Genomic DNA, 27,400 nt, shown 5'->3' on the forward strand with positions numbered 1-27,400 from the left:
ACACACACTTCTGGTTGTTACTGAAAGATTCAAAGGCTCTAGGAGCCTGGCACTAACGGCATTTTACCATCTGTGTGTTAGAATTAAGGTAGCTATGTGAACTCAAAAGATTTTGCCTTTCAGATTTTAACAAAGCAATTCAACTTGAAGGGTCTGAACTTGATGATCTCATCTTGATCCCAATTTAATTTATTACCCATCACCCAGCTCTCATGTTAACTGACAAATTACACTGAAAGGCTCTAGAATCTAACTATTAGTTCTCTTACCCAATAAAGGAGAAGTGTAGCCCCAATAGTAATAAGGCCATGATCCTGCAATTAGACCCACTAGCACAGAATTCTGCACCTGTGCAGAACCCCACTAACTTCAATGGGGCTCTGCACAGGTCAGGTGCCTGGGTCTAGCTAGCAGACATGAGTGCAAGATCAGGGCCTATGATTGCAGTTACGCTGAGGAGTTTTGGTTAAATCATGTGTCGCAACAGTGAACACAAAAAGGGTTGTAAACCTTCTAGGTTTCCAAGGGAAGATTGACAGAGAGATGGGCACCAAAGAAAACATCAGCGAAGATAAATAAATATTCCCTCGCCCCCCAGACAAAAAGTACGCTGAGGTTGCAATTGAAGTATGACTGTACATATCAGTAAGTTGAGGATAAACAGACTTACTGTTATTACTATATTTAAAAATGCCAAAACAAGCATTAGAAACCTAGAAAATTCAGAATTAACCGTTCAACTTTTTAAAAGTCTAGCATTTGAAATGATGGAAATATTTTAGTCCTGATTTTAGTGAAAATTTCAGCTCAACTCTGGAGTCACTCCACCACCTCCATGATTTATAAGGTGCTACAAACCCAGAGGCTTCTGAGTACTTAAGACAAAGTAAATATTACAAACAACATGGTAACATGGCAAAACATGGCATACCTATGTCCATATCTAAAATATTTATCAGACAGACTAAAGTAATTCTTGGTATTAGAGTGTAGTGAATAAACAACTTGATATAAAATACATGATGACAGGCAGCCTGTTAAATTCAAGTATATGCTATAACTTGTTGGTTTTAAACATGTTTTTAAAACATGTTTTTATTTAATATCTTTATTTTGTTTTCCTTAAAAAACAATCTGTTTTAAAAATATATATCCCCCCAAGGCCTAAAACCAGTTTATGCTCAGCCACAAGTTTGTTTTTCTAGCCAAATTCAAAATTAAAAACACAGAACAGTGTAAAAATCTTAACCAAAGTGGCAATCATTATTATCTGAAGAGAGAGCACACATCTCTATACCCAAAATACATCTTAAAAGCAATAGGAAATGCTGAGAGAATTATGTAGCAGAAGAGGGGCTTGTTGTAATAAATAGCTACTTTTCCCATTTCTCTCCAGATTTTCCCTCTATGCATTGGTAAATCTACTAAAGTAGCAAGAAGACAGATGGAAGGCATAAGACAGACAGTTTATAAAGAAAATATACTTTCACTGAATGAATGGATGCCCTTTCCAGAATCTTTATGAAGCTGTAAAACAGTTGGAACTGTTTCAGTGTGGTTATTTCATGAGAACAGTATGGCTTTCCAGCAGCATAAATACTTCATGAATGAAATGGGTGCCTTTAATACACCTCTCCATCAGTGTAAATTATTCTTGAAAGCAAACTGCCATTTGTAGGTAGTATCCATTTAAACAACAACAGAAATGGATTATGGGGATGATGTAAACATAATTAATCTAATACTAGTATTAGTGAAACTGAGTACAAGGAAAGCATGCACGCACTTGTTGCCTGCTTCTGATACAATAATATTGCAGATTAATATATTGGTCTGGGGGAAAGTGTGGGGAAGGAGAATGAAAACAAAGCTATGTGTAGAAAAATATGCATTGTACCATATACTTACTATAAAAGCCTGCTTGTTTAAAGACTGGCTGATTCCTTGTGAAAAAACTTTAAAAATAAGCAGTCTGGTTTTCAAAGGTGCTGAGCACCCAAAGCACCTGCTGACTTACACATTTTCATACACTGACATTAGAGAGATCTGAATAAAAACTGACTTTTTAAAAATTCCATCCGTTTCTGCTGCGTATTCCTCAGTCAAAGTCATAATGCTGTTTTGTTAGGAAAGAACTTCTCACTGCAAGCAATTCTAATGACAAGCTGAAGATAGTGGACCACGTTCTCCAGTCCACGAAGGCCAGTTTGTGCTGCTACGCAGAACACAATGGCCTTAAAACATCCAGAGACTTCTGTGGAGAAAGTCCCCATCATGTAGGGGAATATCCACTGACACAGAGCTACTAGTGGCAGTGCAACCACATCCTACGCTAACCACCCGTAGCATAAAAGGGAGAAGAGGGGGAAAGATGAGCTCTATGATACTCAAACCTCAGCTAGAGTAAGAGACCCTGATGCCATCAGTGGCAGCAACCAGTGTTAGAGCAGGATTCCTCTTTCTCTAATTTATACCAAAGCTGGGCAGCCCTAAAATTAGGTAACTGCAACTGCCTTGTCTGTGCTTGGATACAGTGAAGGCTCAGAGCAAGTAACTCCAAAATGAAGACTATAAGGAGACGTGTGAGACATAAAGAAGCCTGTTTTTAGTCACATCAGCAATAAAAAACAGAAGACAAATCCAGAAAATCAAGGTTGTTACATGACAACAGCGCTGCCTAAAAGGGCTTTTCAATTCCCAGGATGAAATTCACCCAAGTCTAGAGAGCTAGCACAAAACCTTCCACAAATTTAAACCCTGTTTTGGGAGCGTGTGTGACACTGTGGGTGGAATAGCCATATGGGACGCTTGTACACTACAGAAGGGATCTCTGCATCAGGATTGGATACTTCATGCAATGGAGGAAGTCAAAGACAAGGGTCATGGGATCCACATTTATGCAAATAAACAAGCAGTGTGGTGGGGCTGCAGCTGCTAATCCAGTTCACTATGGAGCAGTGGCCAATGGGGTGGTTGAGTTGCACCCATATTGTACCTTAGCTTTGGGTTTTACCCCTCAACCCATCCACATTCCTCCAGCAGGGTTCAATCACTCAGGTTTTAAGCAAAAGTGTATTTCACTCTCAGTGAAATAAGGTCTTACCTTGATTTAGTTCCATATCTGTTACTTGTCGTTCAAGCTGCAGCCTCAATCTCTCATTAGTTTTAATGGAGTCTTCTAAACGTTGTCTCAGAGATCGAATTTCTTGAAGATGCTCCATTAATAACGCTAAATAAATCAAGAGTTCTCTTTTCATTTTGAGTAAATGATATTATTTTACAATGGGTACAGTATGTAGAGCAGTGTGTGAGATGTGGTAAAAGAGCTAGAAAATCTTTTACAAAAATCAGCAAGAGAGGCTAAATGAATGGTATTCACAGTGGGCCTTTTCAATAACTTACATGGGTCTTACTGAATTCTGTATTTAGATTTACACATTCCTTTCATGAACTTTTTATTCTGTGTTCTCAAATAATCATAGGTGCTAGTTTTAATCTCTTCTAAACATCTATTTAAAAACGGTATGTGATTAACTAGAAAATTGTGTAAACTGTTCTATTTATTTGGTAATGAATCTAAAGTTTACAATACAACTTCATTTCTAGACTTAGTATACCAATTGTATATGAGTTCCCATAAAACAACAGGCTGATCACTAGAGTAACTCAGATATAAAATAAGTCTTTGACATACACTATGTATAATAAACTCCACGCCTTAACAAATAAGTCTATTCTGTCTAGTTTCAATACAGTACCTTTTCCTTTTTGCTTTGCCATTCGACAATTCCTCTTCCTCTGCTGTATGTTTCAGCAATAGTCAGGAACTTATTGTTCTAATTGTGACTATCTTGTTTGTCAGTTTATCCATGTCATCTGCTTGTTTATTTTAAAAAATTTTCCCTAAACACCACACACAGTTTCAGCTGTTAAACTTTCATCTCTGTCTACAGCAAACTACTTTAACCATTGGTTGCACTTACTGAAACTATCCAGGTCAAACATGACACCACTTATTAATTATGCAGCACTTACAATTCTCAAGGAAACACGAGACTGGGTTTTATAAAATTAGAAAATCTGTCTTTTTTTTTTAATTTAATAATCTCTTGACAATGTCTGTTTTCCCTCATGACTTGTCTGTTTAAGGACCGTCTAGAGTACTGTACAAGATGACAGTCCAAAACAACAAAGGCACGAAATGTCATAGCTAATTTTGTTTCAAAGAGAAAATAGCTTCCATCGTTGTCATCTTGGTACGCATGATTACTGAAATTACAATGATTCTGCAAGATACTGGAAAGATGAAACAGATATACATTCCACATTATTTCTTAATCAGTTCCCTTATGAATTTTTTATTATCTAATTTCCCCCAATATATAGTAAATCTTCAGTGGGGAAAAAATTACCTGGGGGAAACTTGCTTGGCACAAGTGCCAGTTTGTCTTCCTCCACTAGGTCTTGTTTAGGTTCAGGTGATCCAATAGATGACTTTTCTGACATTTCAAAGTCAGACAAGCTATGAAAAGCAGATGGTATAGGTGACTCATCCTTAAGCTGCTGGTGCATTGTGGTGGTCGTCTCATTATCCCTTGTGTGTCAAGCAAAATATTTTTAAATGTACAATGATAATTATTGCTTTAGAAGCACAATGAATAGAGAGAGATTGGTGTCAAATTCACAGGATACATGTTTAGTAGCAGATTTTTAAAGATACATAGTGACATACCTCCACATAGAATCTAGGGTGAAATCCAGGCCCTACTGAAGTCAATGGGAGTTTTGTCACCAGTGGACTTCAAGGGAGCCAGGATCTCGCCCTTAAAGTTCATTTTCCGCAACTGATCTATTTTAAGTGCCTTTTGTGGCAAGGGGACTTGCAGCTACTTTAAAAATGCAGCTGAGGATTGCTCCAGCACAAGATAATCCTTTATAATAATTTAGGTAACTTCACAGCATCTGCTCTCCACACCTCCAGTGAAAGGGTGTTTTGAGAATGAAGTCGAAGAGCAATGCATTTTGGTAATAAGAATGGCCATACTGAATAAGACTAATGGTCTATCTAGTTCAGTATCCTGTTTTCTGACAGTGGTGGGCACCAGAAACTTCAGAGAAAATGAACAAAACTGGGCAATTAATTGAGTGATTCATCCCCTGTTGTCCACTCCCAGCTTCTGGCAGTCAAAGGTTTAGGGCAGGGGTCGGCAACCTTTGGCACGCAGAAAATCCACTGGCAGGCCACAAGACATTTTGTTTACGTTGACCATCCAAAGGCATGGCCTCCCGCAGCTCCCAGTGACCAGAGTTTGCATTTCCCAGCCAAGGGAAGCTGCAGGAAGCAGCGATCAGCACGTCCCTGTGGCCCGTGTTGCATGGAGTTGCATCCCTGACCATCTTGCCCAATAGCCACTGATGGGCCTATTCTCCATGAACTTATCTAATTCTTTTTTGAACACAGTTATACTTTTAGCCTTCACAACATCCCAAGGCAACGAGTACCTCAGCTAGTCCCTACAGTTCAGTCCCAGGGTGAGGGGAAGCAGAAAGGTAGCTTAAAGACACCTTTGCCAAACCTCTTCTCTCGGTTGTGCTGAGCATCCAGCTTCAATATTTATGCTTACATGCCCTAGTATGTTTTACTAGCATAAATAAAATTAGGATAAGTAATGGAGTCTTAGTAACCTGACACCTCACTTTAGTGGCTTTCTTGTTAAACCCTTGCTGAAAAGCGGGGAGAGAGAGCTTGTTTTCTATGAATATTTTATTAACAAAATGGATGTTAATGGAACATGTGACGTATAAGCAACAGCCATCTCAAAGAGCAACAGCGTTGAAGTTGGTCTATAAAACATGTAGGCTCTTTACCATTTAAATACACAACAAGTTTAATGCCAGTCTTCAATGGTACTCTTACCTTTGTGCTAATTCATAAAGTTTGGCAACTTCTGCATCCAATGATTCTCCTGCACAATAAAAAAATTTTTTTTTAAAGGAAGACAAGTGCACTCAAAATAATACTGGTTATCTAACCTTTTCCTCCGCATCAACGTATTTGAATAACTTAAGTGCTAATTGAACAGTGACCTGGGAAGCGCAAATAGATACCAGCCTATATAAAAAACACACAGTTGGTAACAGTGCTAAGTCTCCATGTTATTAAGCACAACTGGCAGTCCTGGCTCAAGAAAGGCGCAGAACTTAAATTCCAGAGGTCTGTACTGAAGGTCAGGATTGAAAACCACAGGCAGAACATCATTTATGCTACTGCTTTACAGTCAATTCTTAGTAAGCCGAATGTTCTTTATAATCCTATAGACCAGCAGTTCTCAAACTGTGGGTTGGGACCCCATTTGAATCGGGTTGCCAGGGCTGGCTTAGACTTGCTGGGGCTTGGGGCTGAAGCCTGGGCCCCACCACTCCGGGCCGAAGCCTGAGGGATTCAGCCCTCGAGTTACAGGCCCCCTGGCTTGGGCTGAAGCCTTCGGGCTTCGGCTTTGACTTCTTCCCTGTCCAGGGCAGTGGGACTCATGCTTTGGCTTTGGCTCCCCGACTTGGGGCGGTGGGAATCAGGCAGACTCAGGCTTCGGTCCCCCCTTCCTGGGGTCGTGTAGTAATTTTTGTTGTCAGAAGGGGGTCGCAGTGCAATGAAGTTTGAAAACCCCGGCTCTAGACGTTTCATTTTAATGTGTGGTTCAGTACAGTATCATTGTGTTAGATATACTGAACTGTCTCAGTTGTCAGTGACTTTCATAGTATATAGGAAACCAACTCTTGGTTGGGGTGGGGGGTTTAAAATATTTTAAAGTTTATGCACTACAAAATCTTCTGATTTGTAATGCAAGTATCTACTGAAATTACTGAATACATTCAATCTTTTGTTATATTGGTATGACACACTAGTTATAGCATCTTTTTCACATATATGGCCTCTTCAGTATGAGTAATCAAAGCTACAGCATGCTGCAGGTATTTTTAAAGAAGGACAAGACAGGGACCATTGTTTGATTGCCCACTGAATGCTTCAGAAGAAAGTCTTCTACAGGCAATTACACGAAAATGTTCGGGTCAGTGTCCTCATTTTAAAAGACTACCTCAAGTATATGCTTGAAGATAACTGTGCAGCTGACACCTGCAAAAATGCTGTCAGTTGACTGAGATACGCTGAGAAAGGCCATCCTTGAGGAGCTAGGAAAAAGAACTTTCTTGGTGGACTTTGCTTATCTTAGTATTTCTTCTTCTCTTTACCATCACTTTGTCACTCAAACTTCCTCAGTAACAAAGAATAAAGATTATGATAATGGCTATGGCACACTGATCCTTTGGGTGACAAATATCAATTTAATTATTATTTTAGGGAACAGTATTGCATTTTAAATAGCCATGATTTAAGGTGTAAATCTGTCTTTCCTTCACCGTGCTGTTGTCATGCTTATGTCCCCAGGGACCCTTCTACAACAATAATTCTGGATCTCAACACACCTTCGTGATTAAAATAGCCTACAAACATAAGGAACAATACACAAATGACTGATAGCTTCTGAGAGTCCTAGTGCTTGGATGTTCCAGGCACCTGTTCTCCAGCCTAATGCCTTACTGCAGCCTGGGTGCATGTGGACTGAGACTGGACTGACAGAGATCTCAGGGCACCCAAGAAATATCTTTCCAAAAAAGACAGACATTTTTCAGGTGTATAAACACTTATTCTTCAAAGTATAATCCAACCTTCTAACTGATGAAGGTTAGGGAGAGACTTCCTCTACCATCAGGTCATTCCACAATTGTCCACTACAGAATTTCTTGCACCTTCTCAAAGCAGCTGGTACTGGCCACAGTCAGAGACTAGATAGCCCATAGGTATGGCAATTCCTGTATTGCAATGGAAAAGCTCTACCTTATGTAAAGCATTTTTCACATTTATAAATGACAATCTGCATTAAAAGCACAAATCATTGGTTATGATTTAATGTACGTACAGCATTAAACAAAAAAGGCACATTTTTCAATGACATTCTAAAACCTCTGAACTTTTTATGGGCCCAATCCAACTCCCATTGAAGTCAATGGGAAGACTCCTATGAATACTTCAATGGGAGCTGATCAGACACATAAGCATGATTCAAAAGTATACAAGTCCTATATTAAAAAATCCTGGAGTCTATTGAAAGTGTCATTGGTTTTGCTGTACCCTGTGGCTTTAGTCCAAGTAGTTTTGGTTGCTTGGTGTGTTTGTCTTGTGACACAGGAACAACTTGAGATGCAAGGACCCAACTGCAATGACAACTACGAAGTTAAAAATCAAGCACTGCATGAGCACTAGAATTAAATCTGCCATGCAGTGGCAGGGACAGCAGCTATTTGTCTGCCGTTCTGACTGAAAGAACTGTAGCGGGAAGGTCCCACTGTGAGTGACATGAAGACAAAAAAAAGAAAAATGCACAGAAGTTGATTTCCAAGGCAAAAAAATTATAATAAAAATTCTTCTGATTTCAATAAAATTTTTATGTACCATAGACAACAGGCTAGGAAATATTGCAACATACCATATAGAAACTTCTTTTCCAGCTTCTCAAAAAGTTGCACACTTTGATTCAGCTGTTCACGAAAGCCCTCAGCAACATAATAATCAACATCACTGGCTTGAAGCAGCTCCTCAAAAGCTTTAATAAGGCTGGTCAGATGTTGATGATAGGTGACACAGATGCTGTGGATCTCTTTAATTTGCTGGCGTTGAAAGGAGAGCTCTCGAGCTTGGGAATGAACTAATGAATCATATCTGTGAAAATGAAATTCTCTCTGAAAAGACTGTTTTGACCATAACTAACATTTGTAATTCATTTTAGTTTTGTTTTTTTTTTAATTCTATTTCTAGAATTAAATGTGATATTATGTAAATCCAATTCTCTAAAAATGCCCTACAACAACAGTGCCAAAGATGTCTTGCCCTTACTACCAAGCTTTGTATTCATGCCGACAACTTACAGGTTATCATCCATTATGTAACTGCTTAATTTATAAGACAAGCAGGAATTGAAATGATGAATTCGCTTGTAGGCCACCCAAATACCCAGTATTAACCTACTTCTTAGAATCTGACAAACAGGCGAGTCACATGACACCTGAAGGAGCTATAATGAAATGAATGGGAAGGGCAAGAGAGTCAGATGGGGTCCACCTTCCTCTGAAACATCATGTCCTGTCATCTGCCAAAGGCAGGATTCTGGACTTTGTGGACTAATGGTTTCATCCAGTATGACAAATTCCAGGTTACTGTCTCCTATGTTTATTACTACAGATGTGATCATGCCAACCAACTTACTGCCTAAATTCTTGTACTTCAATAGGTAGGATATACATTTCAACTCAGGATAACTGAGTTTATACTGCACTTGTGGATACAGATGTCCACTTTGTATTGCAATTGTCCCTATCACTGATATGCTTCTTTCTGCAGAAGCATGTATCTCGGGGGAGGAAGAGACTGAAAAAGGAAAAAAAAAACATGAACAAAATATGGGGCATAAACAAAAACTATGACAGTGGGTTGCTAGAACATTTTTATTTCTGCTTGTTTAGGTACAGCATGTATAACTCATGTGTGGCTCAGTCACCTGTGAGTCATGCAGTCATACCAGATCCATGGCAAAAAAACTTTATAGCAGCCCATCCAATCCCATCCCTTAGATTACATAGTTAGCGCTATATATGTCATATGTGTGAAGTGTATTTTCTAGGATGCAAGTTCATATATTTTATGGAGCAGGTGGGTACTAACATTAAAGTGCCACATCAAGGGCTTGCAAGCATCATCAATCATGAATTATGGAGAAACCTAAAGGGTTGAAGATATTTCTGTGCTCCACCTGTTGCCATCCTAGGGGAAAGAGTGTCTTGTTGCTAAACCACAGGATTGGGTATAAGGAGATCCAGATTCTAGGATGGAGAGTGTCAGTCTGATTTGTGGATCAACTACTTAACTTTCTTGTCATCATTTTACATATGTAGAAACTGAGGCAATTTCCAAGCTTACAGGAAGAATTCACTGTTTTTTGAATTTCTTTTGTAAGGCTTCATTCATTAATTTCAATGTATAGTGCGTTCAGATACTTGAATGGAAGACACTACTGTATACAAGTGCAACATATTGTTTAGACACACAGCCAAGAAGGTTTCCAGGAATTTGGCAGCCAACTGCCCATAAAAGTGTTTCAGACTAATTCAGATTTGACATAGAATTTCCTTACTTTTGCCACAAAAATTAGAATGTGAGTGCTGCAAAATTCCAGGAGCATTGATTGTGGTTTATACTCATAGAGTTTAAGGTCAGAAGGGACCATCATGATCATCTAGTCTGACTTCCTGCACACTGCAGGCCAAAGAATTTCACGCATCCCCTCCTCTAATAGACCCATAACTTCTGGCTGAGTTACTGAAGTACTCAAATCATAAGAAAATAAGATTGACCATACTGGGTTAGACCAAAGGTCCATCTAGCCCAGTATCCTGTCTTCCAACAGTGGCCAATGCCAGGTGCCCCAGAGGGAATGAACAGAGCAAAATAGATAATCATCAAGTGATCCATCCCATTGCCCATTCCCAACTTCTGGCAAACACGGGCTAGGGACACCATCCCTGCCCATCCTGGCTAATAGCCATGGATGGACCTATCCTCCATTCATATACCTAGTTCTTTTTTTAACCCTGTTATAGTCTTGGCCTTCACAACATCTTCTGGCAAAGAGTTCCACAGGTTAACTGTGCGTTGTGTGAAAAAATACTTCCTTTTATTTGTTTTAAACCTGCTGCCTATTAATTTCATTTGGTGACCCCTAGCTCTTGTGTTATGAGAAGGAGTAAATAACACATCCTTATTTACTTTCTCCACACATCAGTCATCATTTTACAGACCTCAGTCATATCCCCCATTAGTCGTTTCTTTTCCAAGCTGAAAAGTCCCCATCTTATCAATCGCTCCTCACATGAAAGCCATTCCATACCCCTAATCATTTTTGTTGCCCTTTTCTGAACTTTTTCCAATTCCAATATATATTTTTTGAGATGGGACGGCCACATCTGCACACATGATTTAAAGACTTTAAGTTACAGAGAATCCACCATTTACTCTAGTTTAGACTAGCAAGCAACTAGTGCCCCATGCTCCAGAGGAAAAAGAAAAAAAACCCAGGGTCTCTGTCAATCTGACTTAAGTCATCCCCTCCCACAGAGAAACTTGCAAAAGGGAGAACCTCACTTGAGAAATCAAATAGGAGACAGCATCCTGCAGGGAAGATTTGTACAGGCCTCTGGAGGGAGAAGGGCATGTGACATAAAAACCATCATGGGAGGTGTAGCAGGGTGGACCCCTGCTCCTGCCCTGCAGGGGTTAAAAGCAGCCCTGGGAAGGGGGCTGGGCCTGGAGAAAGCAGCCTGTAGGCTGGGGCCTGAAGCCTGGGCTGATTGGGGAAAGTGGGCTCAGCTGTGGCCATGCTCCAATCAGGCCCAGCAGGCCCCTATAAGAGGCACTGAAGCCAGAAGGCCAGGACAGTCTCTCTCTGACTGGAGAGAGAGATAGGCCTGGCTGCTTGGGAACTCACCCAGGGGACCTAGAGGAAGGCAGGGCTGGGGAAAGGCCTTAGGAGCTGGGAAGCCCTAGGCCACCAATTCCCCAGGCTGCAGGGCCTAATTCTAGGCCTCCGAGGTACTGGGCTTGCAGAGGGACAGCCGGAGGGTGAGTAAAGTCCAAAACCCCTTTGCCTATAAGTGGCTGATACTGCAGTCTGCCCCAGGGCGTGGGGGCTAGACAATGACTGGGCAGTAGCCAATACTGAGGCAAAGTGGAGATAGTAGGGTGGGGTTCCCCTGGGAGGGGGGAGACCCAGTTAAAGGGGTGCCGGGGTCCAGAGAAGGTCCCGGGGGCCAGCAGAGGACAGGTGGATCACTGGCCTGCATAGGGCACTCCGGGCTGGGACCAAGCTAATTCCCAGAAGTCACCAGCAGGAGGCGCTGCAAGGGTGAATCCGCTCGTCTACACAAGGATGATATGGATGTATTAGAAGCAGTTCTTTAATGGTAGAAATAATTTTTGTTCTTATAAGGCAACTTCTAAGTAAAAATCTCTGTCACTTTACATTAATGTTAACGAATTTTAGCCTTCACCACTGCACTGTGGAGGTATGTAAATATGAATATCCCTGGAATTATCTCCTACAGTACTGGTGCTTGCACTTACTCATAGGGGCTGAAAATGTGTTAGCATTACTCACTTGGATGGTGATGTTTCTCTAAGTTTGTTTTGCAGACGATATACTTCATCAAGAAGATGCATATTTGCAATTTGCTCTCTTTCAAGTTCAGCCTCATTTTCTAATAATAGCTGCTTAAGGTTTTGTGATGTTTGTTCATCAGGTGTTTCTGCAGACTGTGAATTCAGGTTTTCAATGCGGATTTCATAATCCACTTGCTGATGTACTGTAGAAAATGTTTGGGTCTCTTGTCCATCAGTATCTTGCATTTGTATAACATGTTCTTCAATGGGCAATTCAGCATCATTCAAAACTATATTAAAAATATCACTGGACAAAAAAGGATTAGTAGGCTGCAAATGAAATATGAACATTTTGTACTTTTCAAGCTCAGACTTCATATCCTTAATTCTTTGTCTCAATTCTTCTAGGTCGTCTATGACTTCATAGTCATCAAATGCGTCTGTACTTGGTACACTCAGTTTGAGAGAAAGCAGACTCTTGGAACCTGAATTTGTTGTAGCTGAGTCAATGTCCTGGTTTTCCATTGAATAAAACTCTTTATTTAGCTCTTTCAGTGAATGTAGAATATTTATGTCGCTAATGTTATGAGGCGTTTCTGTTTCTGAAAATAAAAGGATTGTATGTGAGCATTAATATTTGACATTTGGCTCATAACAGCACTTGAACAAATCTCTTCACTTCCACAACAAGGGAATAAAGTAAACTGCACTTAGTTTGTATCTTTGACCTCATTATCTGTGCCCACTAATCCATTTTACACATCTAACATTCCAAACCTCCCATCAGCTTCCAAATACCAATTTCCAATACATAAAACCAGCTTTCTCCCCAAGTAGGGATTTAAAATTACACTTGTTATATTCCATTCTAGACAAGTGACTATTGCTAAGTCCAAAATCTTTCAACACACCAAGGTGAGTCCCTCAAACACAAGGCATTATAACGGTGATTTATAAGCAGACCAAAACACTTTTAAAAACTCCTTAAAAATTAATTTTATTTTTTCTCCAGCTCCAATATGCATACATAGCCAAGTGGAGTTTAAAGTCAAAGGATATTAAAAGATTACTAATAAAAATAGTAAGCTGGAAAAAGAAGGTCTAATAAGTTCTTTTTAAAATGTGGCCTAAATAAAATCCCTAATACTATGCAGTGTTAAAGATTTTATTGGTACTCATTTGGGATGCCATAAACAACTCACATTTACCTAAGCCACTCATGGGTAATGCCATCACCAAAGATTCATGCCAGTACAAATTTTATACATAATATGTGTGACATTTCTGGGGGTAGGGAGAGTACATATAAGTAGCTAGGGGACTGGAGTTTTCCAATTACCAGGAAACTGAGTCCTACTATCAGGCTAGCTCGGCAAAAGCTCACCAGATTCTTTACCTCCCTCTTTCTGGAGCAAGACTAGGGCCCCTAACACGTATATTCTGGACAAGTATAACATACTGGTAAAGCCAAATTGTTCTAGAAGCAGGGCACCCAAAGCATAAATCCTATGATCTCAGTGGCAAACTGTCAGATGGAAATGAAGAAAAACCTAAGTCTGGAAATTGCTGATAAAATAAAGAAGGATTCTGAAGGACTGGTGACAGATCAGTTCTGTTTTCCTTAGATAGTGTGTATCCGGCCCTTTGCCTGTACAAGCCAACTACAGACAACATACCGTGAAGACCCTATAGCAGGATTCGGCAACCTTTCAGAAGTGGTGTGTCGAATCTTCATTTATTCACTCTGATTTAAGGTTTTGCATGCCAGTCATACATTTTAATGTTTTTAGAAGGTCTCTTTCTATAAGTCTATAATATAACTAAACTATTGTTGTATGTAATGTAAATAAGGTTTTTAAAAAGTTTAAGAGGCTTCATTTAAAATTAAACTAAAACGCAGAGCCCCCTGGATCAATGGCCAGGACCCGGGCAGTATGAGTGCCACTGAAAATCAGCTCACATGCCGCCTTCAGCACGCGTCCCATAGGTTGCCTACCCTTGCCCTATAGTAATTCCATTTAGTGTGAAGGAGTCTGTCAACTGTTCATACTGGCTTAAGGCTATCACAGAGTTTGTCTAGTTTCTTGAGGTGATAACAAGGAGGTTCGACAGCCTCCTTCACAGAGACTGGAAATAGGCAATACTGACAGGAGGAACAGCACTGTAAAATCCCATTGTTCACCAGTGGATACATTCAGAAAGGATCTTTCATTCTAATTTGTTAATCCTGCAATGTGCTTAACACCATCGACTACCACTGGCTTCAGTGGGCATCAGGAGCGCCGGCAGCCTTTTTGGCGCCCTAGGTGGTGGAAGGTCCCACCCCTAAAATGGCACCCCCAACAGAGGCAGCGGAAGGTCCCGCCCCCGCAATACTGATGACGACCGCGGCGGCCAAACATCCGGCCGTCGCCCCCCAAATGTTAGCGCGCTAGGCGACCACCTAGGTCACCTAATGGGTTGCGCCGGCCCTGATGGGCATTGCAGATGCTCAGCATCTCACAGGATTGAGCTGTAAATCAATCCAAAGTCTCACTCAATGGACTCCTAAAAAGAATGGAGTGGAATGGATATGGATGCCTGAGCCAAGAATGAGCACAAGCAAATAAAAATAACTCTGCAAGCTGAATCCAAGGTTGAGAAAGAAATTAGGTAATTACATTACGCTATCTATCCCATGTGCACAGAAGGGCAGGATGATCCTCTGCAATTGCTGCATCTGCTTACTTACGTTGTTCAACATTCTAAATGCTATTGAGTCACAAGACAGCAATACGCTTGAGCAAACGTCATTGCACCGGGATTCATGGGGAGATCCTGAGTAGAAGAATAAGATACATTTCTTAAGAGTTCACTAGCTACTCCTACTTATCCTCCACCAGAAAGACAATCCTCTGTGACTTTGCAGTTGGTTGCTGTAATGATTAAGATGTCCCAGAAGGTTGTGAATTCAGGTGAGGAACAAACAGCGAAACCAGATGAATTCTTAAACTCAATAATCCTGTCTTCACATAAATGTCCTACGTACTGAAAAGAATATGAGGGAGTGAAAACCAGACAAATTGGAAGTAGTATTGTTTTTAATTAGAATGCTTGTTATGGTTTTTCACAAGGCATTTGCTCTTTAAAGCAGAAACTGCTAGCACACTTTAATGTACCACACACAGGTAATAAATGTATATCCTGCAATCTCTTACTGACTGGCTTCAGGGGGACTACACACATGAGTAAAGTTAACCTGAGTGAGGGTTCCAGAATTAGTTTCCTACTCAGCACTCTGTATGCAACTAGATAAAGAGGTCATTCAAGCCCTCTCAAAAAGACAAATGGATTATGAAGAAGCACGTAGTACATGGAATTAACCCCATTTACATTTTCATTGAGTGATTCAGTTAGGTTTCAACTAAACCAAATGCCTTCAAATAATTCAGATAAGCAGAATGCTATCATTCTATTGCTTCCTCCTTGCATTTCATAGCAGTGTGGCAAGAGCACACTAATGAACCTATTTAATTCACCGAATAGATCAGAGTAACTGAGGAGGTTTGCAGTACAGTGTTTGGGAGTTAGGCACACAACTCATTATTTTTTATTGGAAACTGTGCTCATAAATCCATGTGACCTTTCTAAAAACATAACCCGTAAGATGCTACCTTGGGGACCATTGTTCTATACTAATTAAGTAAACAATTGCCCTTTTTTACCATTACTTGTTGGTTTTAAATATTATCTGTAATTATTTACAGAAAACAATATATTTTAGGATTAGTAGCTTTCACAGTGCTGCTCTCTCATTATCACTTTGTGTCCATGCTCTACCTTGATTGGTTCTCTGATCCGTGACCATCTTATTTTCATTTTTGTCATGAGTATCAAATCCAGCCGCCTGCGAATCCACCGGGATCTCTTTGCAATCCATTCTGACCAATGACTCAGCTAAAGAAATGTAAGGAAAAAATAAAAACTTAGCTAAGTGACCTTAGAAAAGAAAAAAGTAGGATAGTAAAACAACTGATGGGGCAACAATTCAGAATGGGGAAGTCACATAAAGAACTCGAGTAGTAAACATAAAAACACAAATATGCAGATCATGTCAAACAGTCTAAGCACATATTTTTCAGATACATAAACAATCAAGATAATTACTATAAATTTGAATGTCCAAGGCTTCCTACCCCAGATGAAGATCTTACCACAAAATTCTGCATCACATGATGAACACATGCAAGCAGTCAGTACACTTATTATATATTCAATTGATTTTTAGTGTTTTATTTTTTATTTTTGGGGTACGTTTACAATGAAGATAAATAATTTCACCAATTTAAGCAATGAGTCTAACTTCATTCTCTACAACCTTTGCGAGCCCCAGGTCTTGGGATTCTAGCAAGTGCAGAATACTGCTTCCCATATTGGCATAAATAATTGAGTATAGGGGACGAAAGGACTGCAACCTTCCAATGGCTGCCCTTTCATTTCAGAATCCAATATAAAGCTACGGTACTTTCATTCTTAAAATTCTCCATGGAACTTTACTCCTGCCTACTTCACAGACCGTGGCTTAGTAGATATAGCACTGGATTGGGAATCAGGATACCTGGGTTCTAGTCCTGGCTCAGCTCCTGGCCTGCTTGGTGACCTGGGGCAAGTCATTTCCCTATCTATGCCTCAGTTTTCCCATCTGTAAAATGGACAAAATGATGCTTACCTCCTTTGTCAAGTGATTTGAGATCTATTAATACTACTACTACTTTGCTCTTATCTAGTGTTTTTTCATTAGTAGGAGTGGGATAGGGTCCCTTGTTCCAATTCTACTCCCTTAAACACTCACAAGCACTTGGGCCATCGCTGTCCTTTTCCACAACATTACTGTTAGGGAGAGAGCCTTCTACTCCACAGCTGTTCCCTTGTAGAACACACCATACTTTATAAAACTCTGACTCTCTCTCATTTCACATCCTTAAAACATCTCTCTTCCCCTCTAGCCATGCCTTTCCACCATCCCAACTTATTGATTTTACAGCTAAATGTACTTTTTCACCATAGGTATTTTGTTTATGGTTAGATTTAAATTAATCTCACTAAACTGGAAAAAAAAAATTGACACCGTGATTGATCAATGGTAAATCAGATATATTCACATATGCAACATGAACAAATACAAACTACAACTACTCATTTTCCCCCTGCTGATACTCACACCTTCTTGTCAACTGTCTGAAATGGGCCACCTTGATTACATTGAACTCATTAGCGCTACGAAAGTGATTTTCCTCCCTTCCTGTCAACTGTTGAGAATAGCCCACTTATACCTTAATTCAATTGGCTCATTAGCACTGACCCCCCCACACTTGGTAAGGCAACTCCCATCTTTGTATATGCTGTGTATTTATATCTGCCTCTGCATTTTCCACTCCCTGCATCTGATGAAGTGGGTTTTAGCCCACAAAAGCTTATGCCCAAATACATTTGTTAGTCTTTAAGGTGCCACAAGGACTCCTCGTTTTTGCTGATACAGACTAACACGGCTACCCCTCTGAAACATGAACAAAAACAATGCATCTATACTTTCATCTCTCCATGTTTCCCATTAGGCTTGGAATCATATAAATTAATATTTAGGGTAACCCGTATTTATATAAATGTGCTATGAGACTATCATTTATTATGTATTTTATGCCATGTATACCATGCACTTTCATTGCATACCAAGTTGCATTATGTTCTGGCTGCAAAGACAAATCTAACAAAAAAAAAACCCAACACTAAGTATTCTTGGGATATATATTTGTCCCCAAGCAAATTGTAAGATTAAGCAGCATTGTATATATGTAAACATGATCTGTTTTTCCTTTCCACTATAAGAAAAGAAGAAAATATTTCAAGCAGTACGAGATGTTATTTTATCTGCTCTTTAAATGCAAATGTTTATTTACCTCTCACCAATACTCTTTCTTCTTCGGCCTTCTCTTGCACAGTTTCAATTACAGATCCGCACAAAGATAACTCTTTGTGAAGTTGTTTGTTTTCTATTTTACGTTCCTTCAGACCTTCATCAAGTGCCATGAGCCGGTGCTGCAGATGCATGTCTGGCTTCTGCGTGCAGGAAGTTAAGGGAATGTTTCCTAATGATCTAGATGATTTTAATGGAATGGGTAAACGGGATTTCTTGAATGGATAAATGAAATCGCTCTGAAAGATAGATGCAATAAAACATGGGGTTTGGTAATGGGTATGAGATACTGGGTAAGGGGAAACAAACAAGATCACCAGGAAAAAATACTAGTAAAACTTTGTGCATACCAATTAAGTGCTATATTATGTAATCTTGGAAACAAGACAGCAATATCCTTGCAAAGAATTTGAGCAGTCACAGGGAAATGAGATCTCTTCCTGGCCCAGAACCTTACGATTTTCTAAAGGTAAGTGCTGTTTATGAATCCAAAGCCCCGTGGCCATGTGTCTTCTAGGGCATGGAACCAGGACAGAAGATTGACTGTCTACTGGTAAAGGCCTTTAATCTAAAAGTAGATCTGTTAAATCTAGACTGTGTGCGCCTTTGAGGAATATATACCCATCTCATTTGTCCTCTCTAACCACTAGTTCCTTTTGGGTCTCTGTGCCTTTCCTCTAACTCTTTGTTTCTTTCCACAGAGAATCCTCTCAACCCTCTGCAACAGAGGTGGGTAAACTACGGCCCGGGGGCTTCATCCGGCCCTCCAGCCTGTTTAATCCAGCCCTCAAGCTCCTGCTGAGGAGCAGGGTCTGGGGCTTGCTCTGCTCCCGCACTCCAGCCGGGAAGCAGGGTCAGAGACCACTCCACCCATGCGTGCCAAGTCTCCCAGAAGCAGCAGGCTGTTCCCCCTCTGCCAGCTCCTATGTTTAGGGGTCGCCAGGAGGCTCAGCGTGCTGCCTCCACCCCAAGCACCGCTCCCACAGCTCCCATTGGCCAGGAACTGTGGCTAATAGGAACTCCAGGTGCGGCACCTGCGGACGGGGCAGCACGTGGAGCCACCTGGCTGCACCTCCACATAGGAGCTGGAGCTGGGACATGCCACTGCTTCCAAGATCTGCTTAAGGTAAGCGCTGCCTGGAGCCTACATCCCTGACCCACTGCCATGCCCTAACCTCCTGCCTCAGCCCTGATCCCTCTTCCTGCATCCCAACCACCTGCCACAGCCCAGAGCTCCCTCCTGCACCCTGAACAGCTCCTTTCTGTTCCCACCCCAGAGCCAACCACCCCCAACCAGAGCCCTCACCCCCTCCTACACCCCAACCCCAATTTTCTGAGCATTCATGGCCCACCATACAATTTCCATACCCAGTTGTGGCCCTCGGACCAAAAATTTTGCCCACCCCTGCTCTACAAAGTCCAGAAGGTATTTACTTCATTTCCTCCTCTCTTCACCCCAACACTGCTATTGTAGCGTTATTAGATTTTTTGTTTTGTTTTAAGTCTCGTAATTAATAATCTATTGACACATTTTCATCCTGGCACCTTTTGGGGACTTTCCCTAAATGCGTCCTAGTTGTCCAAATTGGAGAAGCGAAACAGTGACAGTGAGATCTCAGAACTGAGAACTCTCACTCTATGCTGATGAATGCTACAGAATTGTGTGCAATAATAATAAAAATCAATAATAATATTTTCAAATACATCTGATTTACTCCTTTTGTTATGTAGTAGCTCCACCAGCATCATGAGTGCTGTAATTTCTTTTATTATTTTGTATTCTGCAATATTTTTCCACATTCATTTCCTAGCAATTATAGTCTTTGCTTGTTATTATTTTAAATTGTGTAAGTTCCATTTTCCTAATGATACACTCAATTCCTTTGGTACATATGAACACAATATCACTTGGAGGCTGGAAAATAAATCCAGTGCTGATTGTTTTTTATTAAAATAAGGAAGCTAACAAAAAAAAGTGTTAATAACCCTGAACTTTTTTCAGTTCTATGTTAGGGCTTGATCCAGAAAAAAATAATGAGCTGCTGATACTGCTATCCCAGAGAAACCTCTTAATCAATACAAACACACAGGCTACTCCCTATGCAGAAGAGGTTACAAATTCTCTATTAGTAGCCCACAGTACCAAAAGTTGTGCTTGTCTGTTGCACGAGGGCTAAATCTTCAAAGTGGCCTCAACACAGCTTCTAAAGTTGCTGATGCAACTATACATGTATACATTTTTGTAGACACATTTTTTCACACTAATGTATGCACAATTTTTCTAGTCATAAGCTATATGCATGTGCAGATCAGGCAGTTAGGTGTCCAACACCTGACTTACACATGCAAATGTACTCTGCACTCAAAAATTAGAGTACCCAGTTTTAGAGGCCAGCTTAGAAAATGTCGCTGTACTTGTCTAAGAATAAGCGGCAATGTAAAAAGTTCATTTAAAGCAGAGGACTCGACTCAGGACTGCTTGTTGTGAGATATTAGGAGTCTCTTCAATTCTCCAGGCCTAATTCTCTGCCTAGACTTAAAACAGTACCAAGTCAGAATGGTATACTTTCACAAACACTTTACATTCTCATGAACAACTATACCAACTAAAAAGGCAGTAGAAAATCAAGACCCATAAGCTATAATTTATTCACCTGTAAAATTGATACAATATTTACTGGTATCAAGTCCTGGGAGATTTGAGGCTTAATTAATTAATATTTCTAAAGCACACTGAAGCATAGGATGAAAGGCACTGTACTGTAAGTACAATTATCTTAAATATATTTGGCACAAATCCCTTTTACTTATTTTTCAAATTACATGAAAAACAAGATTCACTTCAGAAATGAAATACACTTTTCTCATCTCTACGTCTGCCCTGAACTGTTAAAAAGGGAATCTCAAATAAACTTACTTTATTTGTTCTACTTGTAACAGAAAGGCTCTCATGCTGCTCACCCTTCTTATATGCATTTTCCTGTTGAGGTTCTGCATTTAATCTTGAGTATTTTGTTTTTTCTTCTGAGGCGCCTCTTTTGCCTTCATGTTTGAGTCTCATGACATTACCCTCTATAGTCATTGTTTGTGTAGCTGTATCTTTCAATTCCACTTTTAACAATTCAATATCCTTATTAACCTGTGGAGCTGTATCGGGATAAAGCTTCTCTTTTCCATCAGAAGTTGATTTCAATTCTACTTGCTGCTTTAAGATTTTATTGACCTGCTTGAAATGTCTCAGTTCAGCTCTTAGTTGAATAATCATTTGCCTAAGATCTTTTTCATCCTTATTCTCTATATCTTCACTTGAACAGTCTTGCTCAGTTGTGCTCAGATGATCTAACAGTGCAATTACGATTTTCATTTGTTCTTGTCTGCTTTATCCAGGGAGGAAAAAAAAATACATGTTTTGCTTTTTTGGTTTATGAAAACAAGAACACCTCCTAAGGAACACTTTTGTAGAGCCATGATATACTGTAGACTCCTATGAGATTCCAGTAGATTTAGGGCAAAGCTTCTCAAACTTTTTCATAGAGAGATTGTCTTGTGGATAATTCCCTCTCCCATTTGTGATCATGTAGATCGCATCCCCTCCTCCCATTTGTGATCATATAACAAACCTGTGGAAACCACAGCAACTGCTTACATAAAATAAAATCAGGACGGTATGTAGGGCCAGATCTTCAAGATCTTACCCTCCCTTATAGGCATCTTAATGAAGTGCCTATTGGAAACAAGGGAGCTGCTGAGTGCTGAGTTCTTTTGAAAAATCTGGGCCTTCACATATAGTCAGCTGTCTTTTCATAAAATGCAGAAGCTGGAAAAAAGCAGGAGCAGCCAGCAGAATGTGACAGCCTTGCTTTCCACAGATCATCAGCAAGTGTTCCATAGATAACCAGTGGACCAGAGGTCACAGTTTGGAAAGCTGTATTTTAAAATGAAAGAGAAGCTAAACCAGGGACATTAGATTATAAACAACCCTCAAATTCTACAGCTGATTTAATCTGTCCAATCAAGAACAGTTTGTGCCACTAAACATACAAACAGGCACTTAAAAACAACTGCATTTATACAGCTGACATTTGAATGGAGGATGCTAACTACGCTTTTTATGTCTTTTTTTCTGGCATCTAATACCATTAATGAGAATTAAGTTACCCAACAGCACAGACTCATCATAGTCAATCTGTTAATTTATACTAGGACACAGAAAAGATTGTACACAAGAGTGCTAAAGATGATTGTGAAAGAATTGCTCATTACCAGACTCTTAAGTAAGGTTAAGAAATAAAACAACATTATATATTCATCTTTTAAGACAGTAATATTGTCTCATCTGCCACTCAGTATTTTCTTGATGACTAAAATCATTTACATTTCCTGGCTGGCTTGAATAGTAATGTAGAAACATAGGACTGATTGAGTAGACCCAACTGTAGAACTGATTTCAAATGCAGAAGACAGCTGTTGGGCTTGTGTAGCTGCCTATAGGCAGTTTAATGGCTTGCCACATGATGGATCAGAGTTTGGGCTTTAAGCTCCTGGAGGTGGGACCACTGAGAACATTGCATGAGGAAGGTAGCTCACATCACATCACTTTGCTGGTTTGCTAAAGGAATGATGTTGATGACCTCTGAAATAAGTCATTGTTGTATAGCGTGTTTCACTCGTGGGGGCTGATTTTTTTTCTATACCTGTACAAAGCACAGCTTTGCCAGTATAGTTCCAACAGCAGTAGGAGTGCTTTGTCCCATAAAGTGTTCCTAGTGCAGACATGGCCTTAGTTCCAACTCAGCTACTCACTGTGAATGAGTCATTTTCACCAATTTGTGCCACAGTTTCTCCTTCTGTAAAGTGGGGATAATCCTTACCTACTTCACAAGGATGCTGTGAACCTTTATCAATCAGTTGTATTGGTAAAGTGCTTTGAAATCTTTAGATGAAGTGAAAATTATTATTAACATTATATCTTTACTGCTCTTTTGGGGGTGCATGCTGAGGAACAGGTAATTATTTCCAGCAGTCTTTTGTCTGTAGATTTTCCTGTGTGACCAACTAGAGTAAAAGGATTGCATGGAGAGTTCTATACTGTGGAATGAATTCAAAGCTGCAACTCACTTGAGGTCTCTATTTGAAGTGAACTGCACAAGGGCAGACTGAATGACTCGAAGTTCACCTCCGCTCTGAGAATGAATGCAGCCAGAGAACCATCGGAGGGCCATCTGCTCTTATTTAACATTAAATTACATATTTTTTTTTAAAATCAATTTAAATATACCCTCTTCTAAAACTCGTTCTTTTGGTGTGTGTGTGTGTGTGTTGTTTTTTTTTAAAAGGAGATTTAACGTGTTGTTGAAAAAGCTAAAGGAATGATGCTGCTGTAAAACAGTCAGAGCTGTAAACTTCCTTTTCAGTGATGTCAGTAAAAACAAGTATTCTCACAAGCAAGCAAAACAAGCTCACCGATCAATCAGCTACAGTGAAAGGTACTTGCAGTTAAAGGCATTATTTTATTTCCCACCATACTCTAGCCTCAGCTTCCAGCCTAAGGCCACAGGGGCTAAAGAAATTCCTATTGAAGGATACAATGTTGACTAGTGGCATATTTAAAAGCAGGGGACTGAGAATCAGAACTACGGGGTTACATAGGCTGCTCTACCATTTTTGAATAATCTCGGGCAAGTCACTTCTCCCCAGTTTCACACACACAACTTCCTTATACCAGTGCAATGTTTGGGGTTTTTTTCCATTTAATTCACTGTGTGAAGAGTGCTTTGAGATATTTGGATTAACCAAAAAAAAAAAAAGAACACAATGTATTATTATTATTTTAGCCCTTTAACACTACCAGTCCCACATCCTGAAAAAGATCAGTTCCCATAGTAAGGCTCTATGAAGCAATACCTCTAAAGAAACTTTTCTTGTAATGGATTTTTCATAAGGATGTCTTCCCACTGATAGTATGTTTCGTAATTACTTAATTGTATGATAGACTGAGATGGCTCTGAAGGAGCCTTGCCAATCTCTCAGGTAAATTAGACAGTGCATTATCTAAATTCACTTTAGCAAAATTACTTTATTCTCTCCTCAAATAGAAATACTGTCAAAAATAGTGTCTATCCCTCAGGCTTACCTCGATTCAAGTACAGATGTTCCATTTTCATTTAAAAGAGATGTGAGCAGGCTCGTCTCTTCTACTTCATGTTCACCCATCTCGATTCTGCCAAAGTGTTTGCCAGCAATATCATGTTCAAACCGAGGCTTATTTGGATTCCTATAATGTCTATCTTTGCAGACGCCATCTGAATAGTCTGAAGGAGAGATCTGTTGGGGAGAAAATTGCAAATGTTTTCTTATTATGCAGGTATGCAGTTCTATTATGTTCAGGGCTGCAATCTTTGATGGTCTTAATCTACATTATAAAGCAGTCACAGACATTCAACTTACTGTTTATTAATACAGGAACTAATGAACATCAGTTTGATATGGTTAATTCATAGAGATCAGCTGTTTGGCAGTAAGAAGATTTCCCTGATAGTGTTTATCTATGAATGTTCTCCTGGCTAATGAAGCTGTTGGTACGTGGCCCCCATGTTGTAATTCATTCCATGATTAGTTCACATTTGAATCCCGTGTCTTTAAATATAAAATTCTGCCCTCTGATGCCCATGTGCAGGGCCAGTTAGTATGAATGTCCATGGGCAGAATGTGGTCTGAAGTGTTTAGAATGACCATGCTTGTATGTGTAAAATTGGGTTAGTTGACTAAAATTCTCCATACATATGGCCATAGCATGAATCAGCTGTACAACCTATCTCAGAAGCCATAGAACTACCAAAAGCAGCAGAAACCATTAGAGGGTACATCAGTCAGCAACCCAAACATTTCAAACTGCAGTAATAAAAGACTTCTCCGATCAAGTATAAGATTGTGAAGAAGTGAGAAATACAGCAGGCCAGTGCGAATCTGCAGAAGCAATCTGGTTAAAGAACTCAGCAGAAAGGGAATGACTAAGAATCAGAGCTGGTTCTGTAACTACTCAGAAGATGAGAGTTATGAAAGGCCATTTCATAACTGTGGTTTGGAACATCTTGATGCACACTCAAAAAAACTAATTTTTTAGTGTTTTAAATGGTTCCACAGCTTACAAAGCATGGCACGCTTAAGATCTGCAAAGACTATTTCATGAAGCAGAGCTATTTTTCTCTGAATTAGTAACCTCCACAGATCCACACTCAGGATGCACACAGGGGGCATGATGCAACTCTCATTTATATCAATGGGAGTCTTTCCATTTATTTCAATACGATTTAGATTGGGCCCATTCATGATGAACCCTGTTGACTTTGGAGCCATTAGCAATGAGAGATTTAAGTACATGCTTACTACAAGCTTTTCCACAAACAATGAGAGGCTATTTATATTGTATCATTTACCTGCATATCCAGATCAAGAGGATGATCCAACGGCAACTGAGGACATGCCTAGATAAGTAGGGATATGTAAAAATTATAAATTTTGAGGCACATCACATGGTAATATTTAAAAAAAAGAATTTTGAACTGAACAGAAAACACAGTATTTATCTTAGTTATGTGTTTTTCACAATCTACTATATCTCTTTTGAATACCAGTAAAAAAGGATGGCAGATTCTAGGACCCTGCACAGGAATGGAGGTTTTCTGTTGAGTCACCCAAATATCAGGTGTTTGAAATCTATACGAAGATACACAGTAATTTTTGCTCAGTCATAATAGCAGGTGGATCTTATTAATTCCAGACAAGCTTCGGGACTGATTACACAGGCCACTAAAGACAATCAAAAGACTCCCATATACTTTAAGGGGCTTGGGATCAGTCCCTTTAAGAGAGGCTGAGTATCTCTCTGGATCAAAGGGAACTAGGGACTGGGACAGAGAAGATCCTGCAGGGAAAAACCTATGAACAGACAAACTCGAGGAGAAAACTTAGGCTGATGTTTATGATTTATAGTTATTTAAGCTAAGAAAAAAATCAAACAGGAAAAGGTGTTTGCATTATATCCTGTGAGAGTATCCTCTGTTCAGAGCATGGAGGAGACTCTACCTGCTTACAGGGAATTGCAGAGGCTAGACTTGTATACTCTAAACATATAGCAAAAATCAACCCAGCTGTATTATATCAAGTTAAATGGCTGTAATTGTGCACCCAGAATATGTAACTCTCTGGTAAAAATATTATACAATGATATTGACACAATCCTACCTCACTGGTCCTCTCAGAACGTTGACAGCTCTCTGCATTCTTATTGTCAAAATCTCCAGCTTGCGTCATGGTTTCCTCTGTTCTTTCAAGAAACTATATAAAGTATGGAACGATGTGAAAATGTAGCACAAAAATAATGTGGTATGAAACATGCATAAATAAGTCAGTGACATGTCTTAAAAGAAAAATAAAAAATGCCTGTAATACAAAGTAACAAACATTAGATTAGATTTATCCAGTAAGATCAAAAGGGAGTTAATACAAAAACCAGAAATAATTCATACATAGTACACTGAAATCTGAATTTTTACATTCCCTCACTGCTGCACATCCTTCTGAACTGTACAAAAATGCTAATTTAGCCCCTTTCTGCAAACACCTTTCCCCCTCCCCAAGCCATATTTCCATTGTGTCTGTCGTATTTTTCCATTTAATGATTATTTTTATTTCCTACTATTTTATGATCTTTTTCTGCATTCATGAAAAAAAACAACCTCTTGCTAAGCAGGGCAGACCCTGTCTGGCGTAACAATAAAAAGATTTACTATTACACTGTAGACTAAATACTGCTTTGTCTTTCACTGATGTACCATGGGGAAGGAGGAGGATGCCGGGAATGTTTTCTTTCCCCATTTCCTACCCACCCCAGGACCCAGTCAGAATGCTGCTGCTAACACTCCACCAGTAGAGAGACAGGAGGAAACCCACTATCTAGTGTTATCCAGTAGCACTCCAAACCTCCAAACGGGTTGGCCAGCCAACCTGGGAGCAAGGCCAGGAACCCCTTGCATTGTGCCTGTTAGAATTCAACAGCAGGAGTGACAGAGGCATGCAGGCAGAATGCTCCCCCACCACAGCTCAGCTCCCCTTACCAGTTTGCCTCTGGCAACAGACGTCAGAATTTAATCTTTTGTCTAGAGGCATCTAAAAAGGTTCCA

The 27,400-nt window shown here is 39.8% G+C and overlaps 1 protein-coding gene across 8 annotated transcripts in view; it reads right to left on the reverse strand.

Moving 5' to 3' along the window:
• Positions 1-27,400, reverse strand: part of CDK5RAP2 (CDK5 regulatory subunit associated protein 2) — a 101,491-nt gene that overhangs the window by 21,626 nt on the left and 52,465 nt on the right. For 6 of the 8 annotated variants that reach the window (XM_030535114.1, XM_030535113.1, XM_030535111.1 and 3 more), the window contains 11 exons: positions 26,463-26,555; positions 25,655-25,702; positions 24,352-24,542; positions 21,136-21,595; positions 18,202-18,457; positions 16,085-16,201; positions 12,264-12,867; positions 8,544-8,776; positions 5,918-5,966; positions 4,413-4,594; positions 3,104-3,229 (listed from right to left, as the gene is read on the reverse strand). In XM_030535114.1, coding sequence (XP_030390974.1) covers positions 3,104-3,229; positions 4,413-4,594; positions 5,918-5,966; positions 8,544-8,776; positions 12,264-12,867; positions 16,085-16,201; positions 18,202-18,457; positions 21,136-21,595; positions 24,352-24,542; positions 25,655-25,702; positions 26,463-26,555 — 2,359 coding nt within the window. The remainder of the gene's footprint in view (positions 1-3,103; positions 3,230-4,412; positions 4,595-5,917; positions 5,967-8,543; positions 8,777-12,263; positions 12,868-16,084; positions 16,202-18,201; positions 18,458-21,135; positions 21,596-24,351; positions 24,543-25,654; positions 25,703-26,462; positions 26,556-27,400) is intronic. The other 2 variants (XM_030535112.1, XM_030535110.1) reach the window with 2 other exon arrangements.

Source organism: Gopherus evgoodei, chromosome 16, assembly GCF_007399415.2.
Source record: "Gopherus evgoodei ecotype Sinaloan lineage chromosome 16, rGopEvg1_v1.p, whole genome shotgun sequence".
Taxonomy (NCBI): Eukaryota; Metazoa; Chordata; order Testudines; family Testudinidae; genus Gopherus; species Gopherus evgoodei.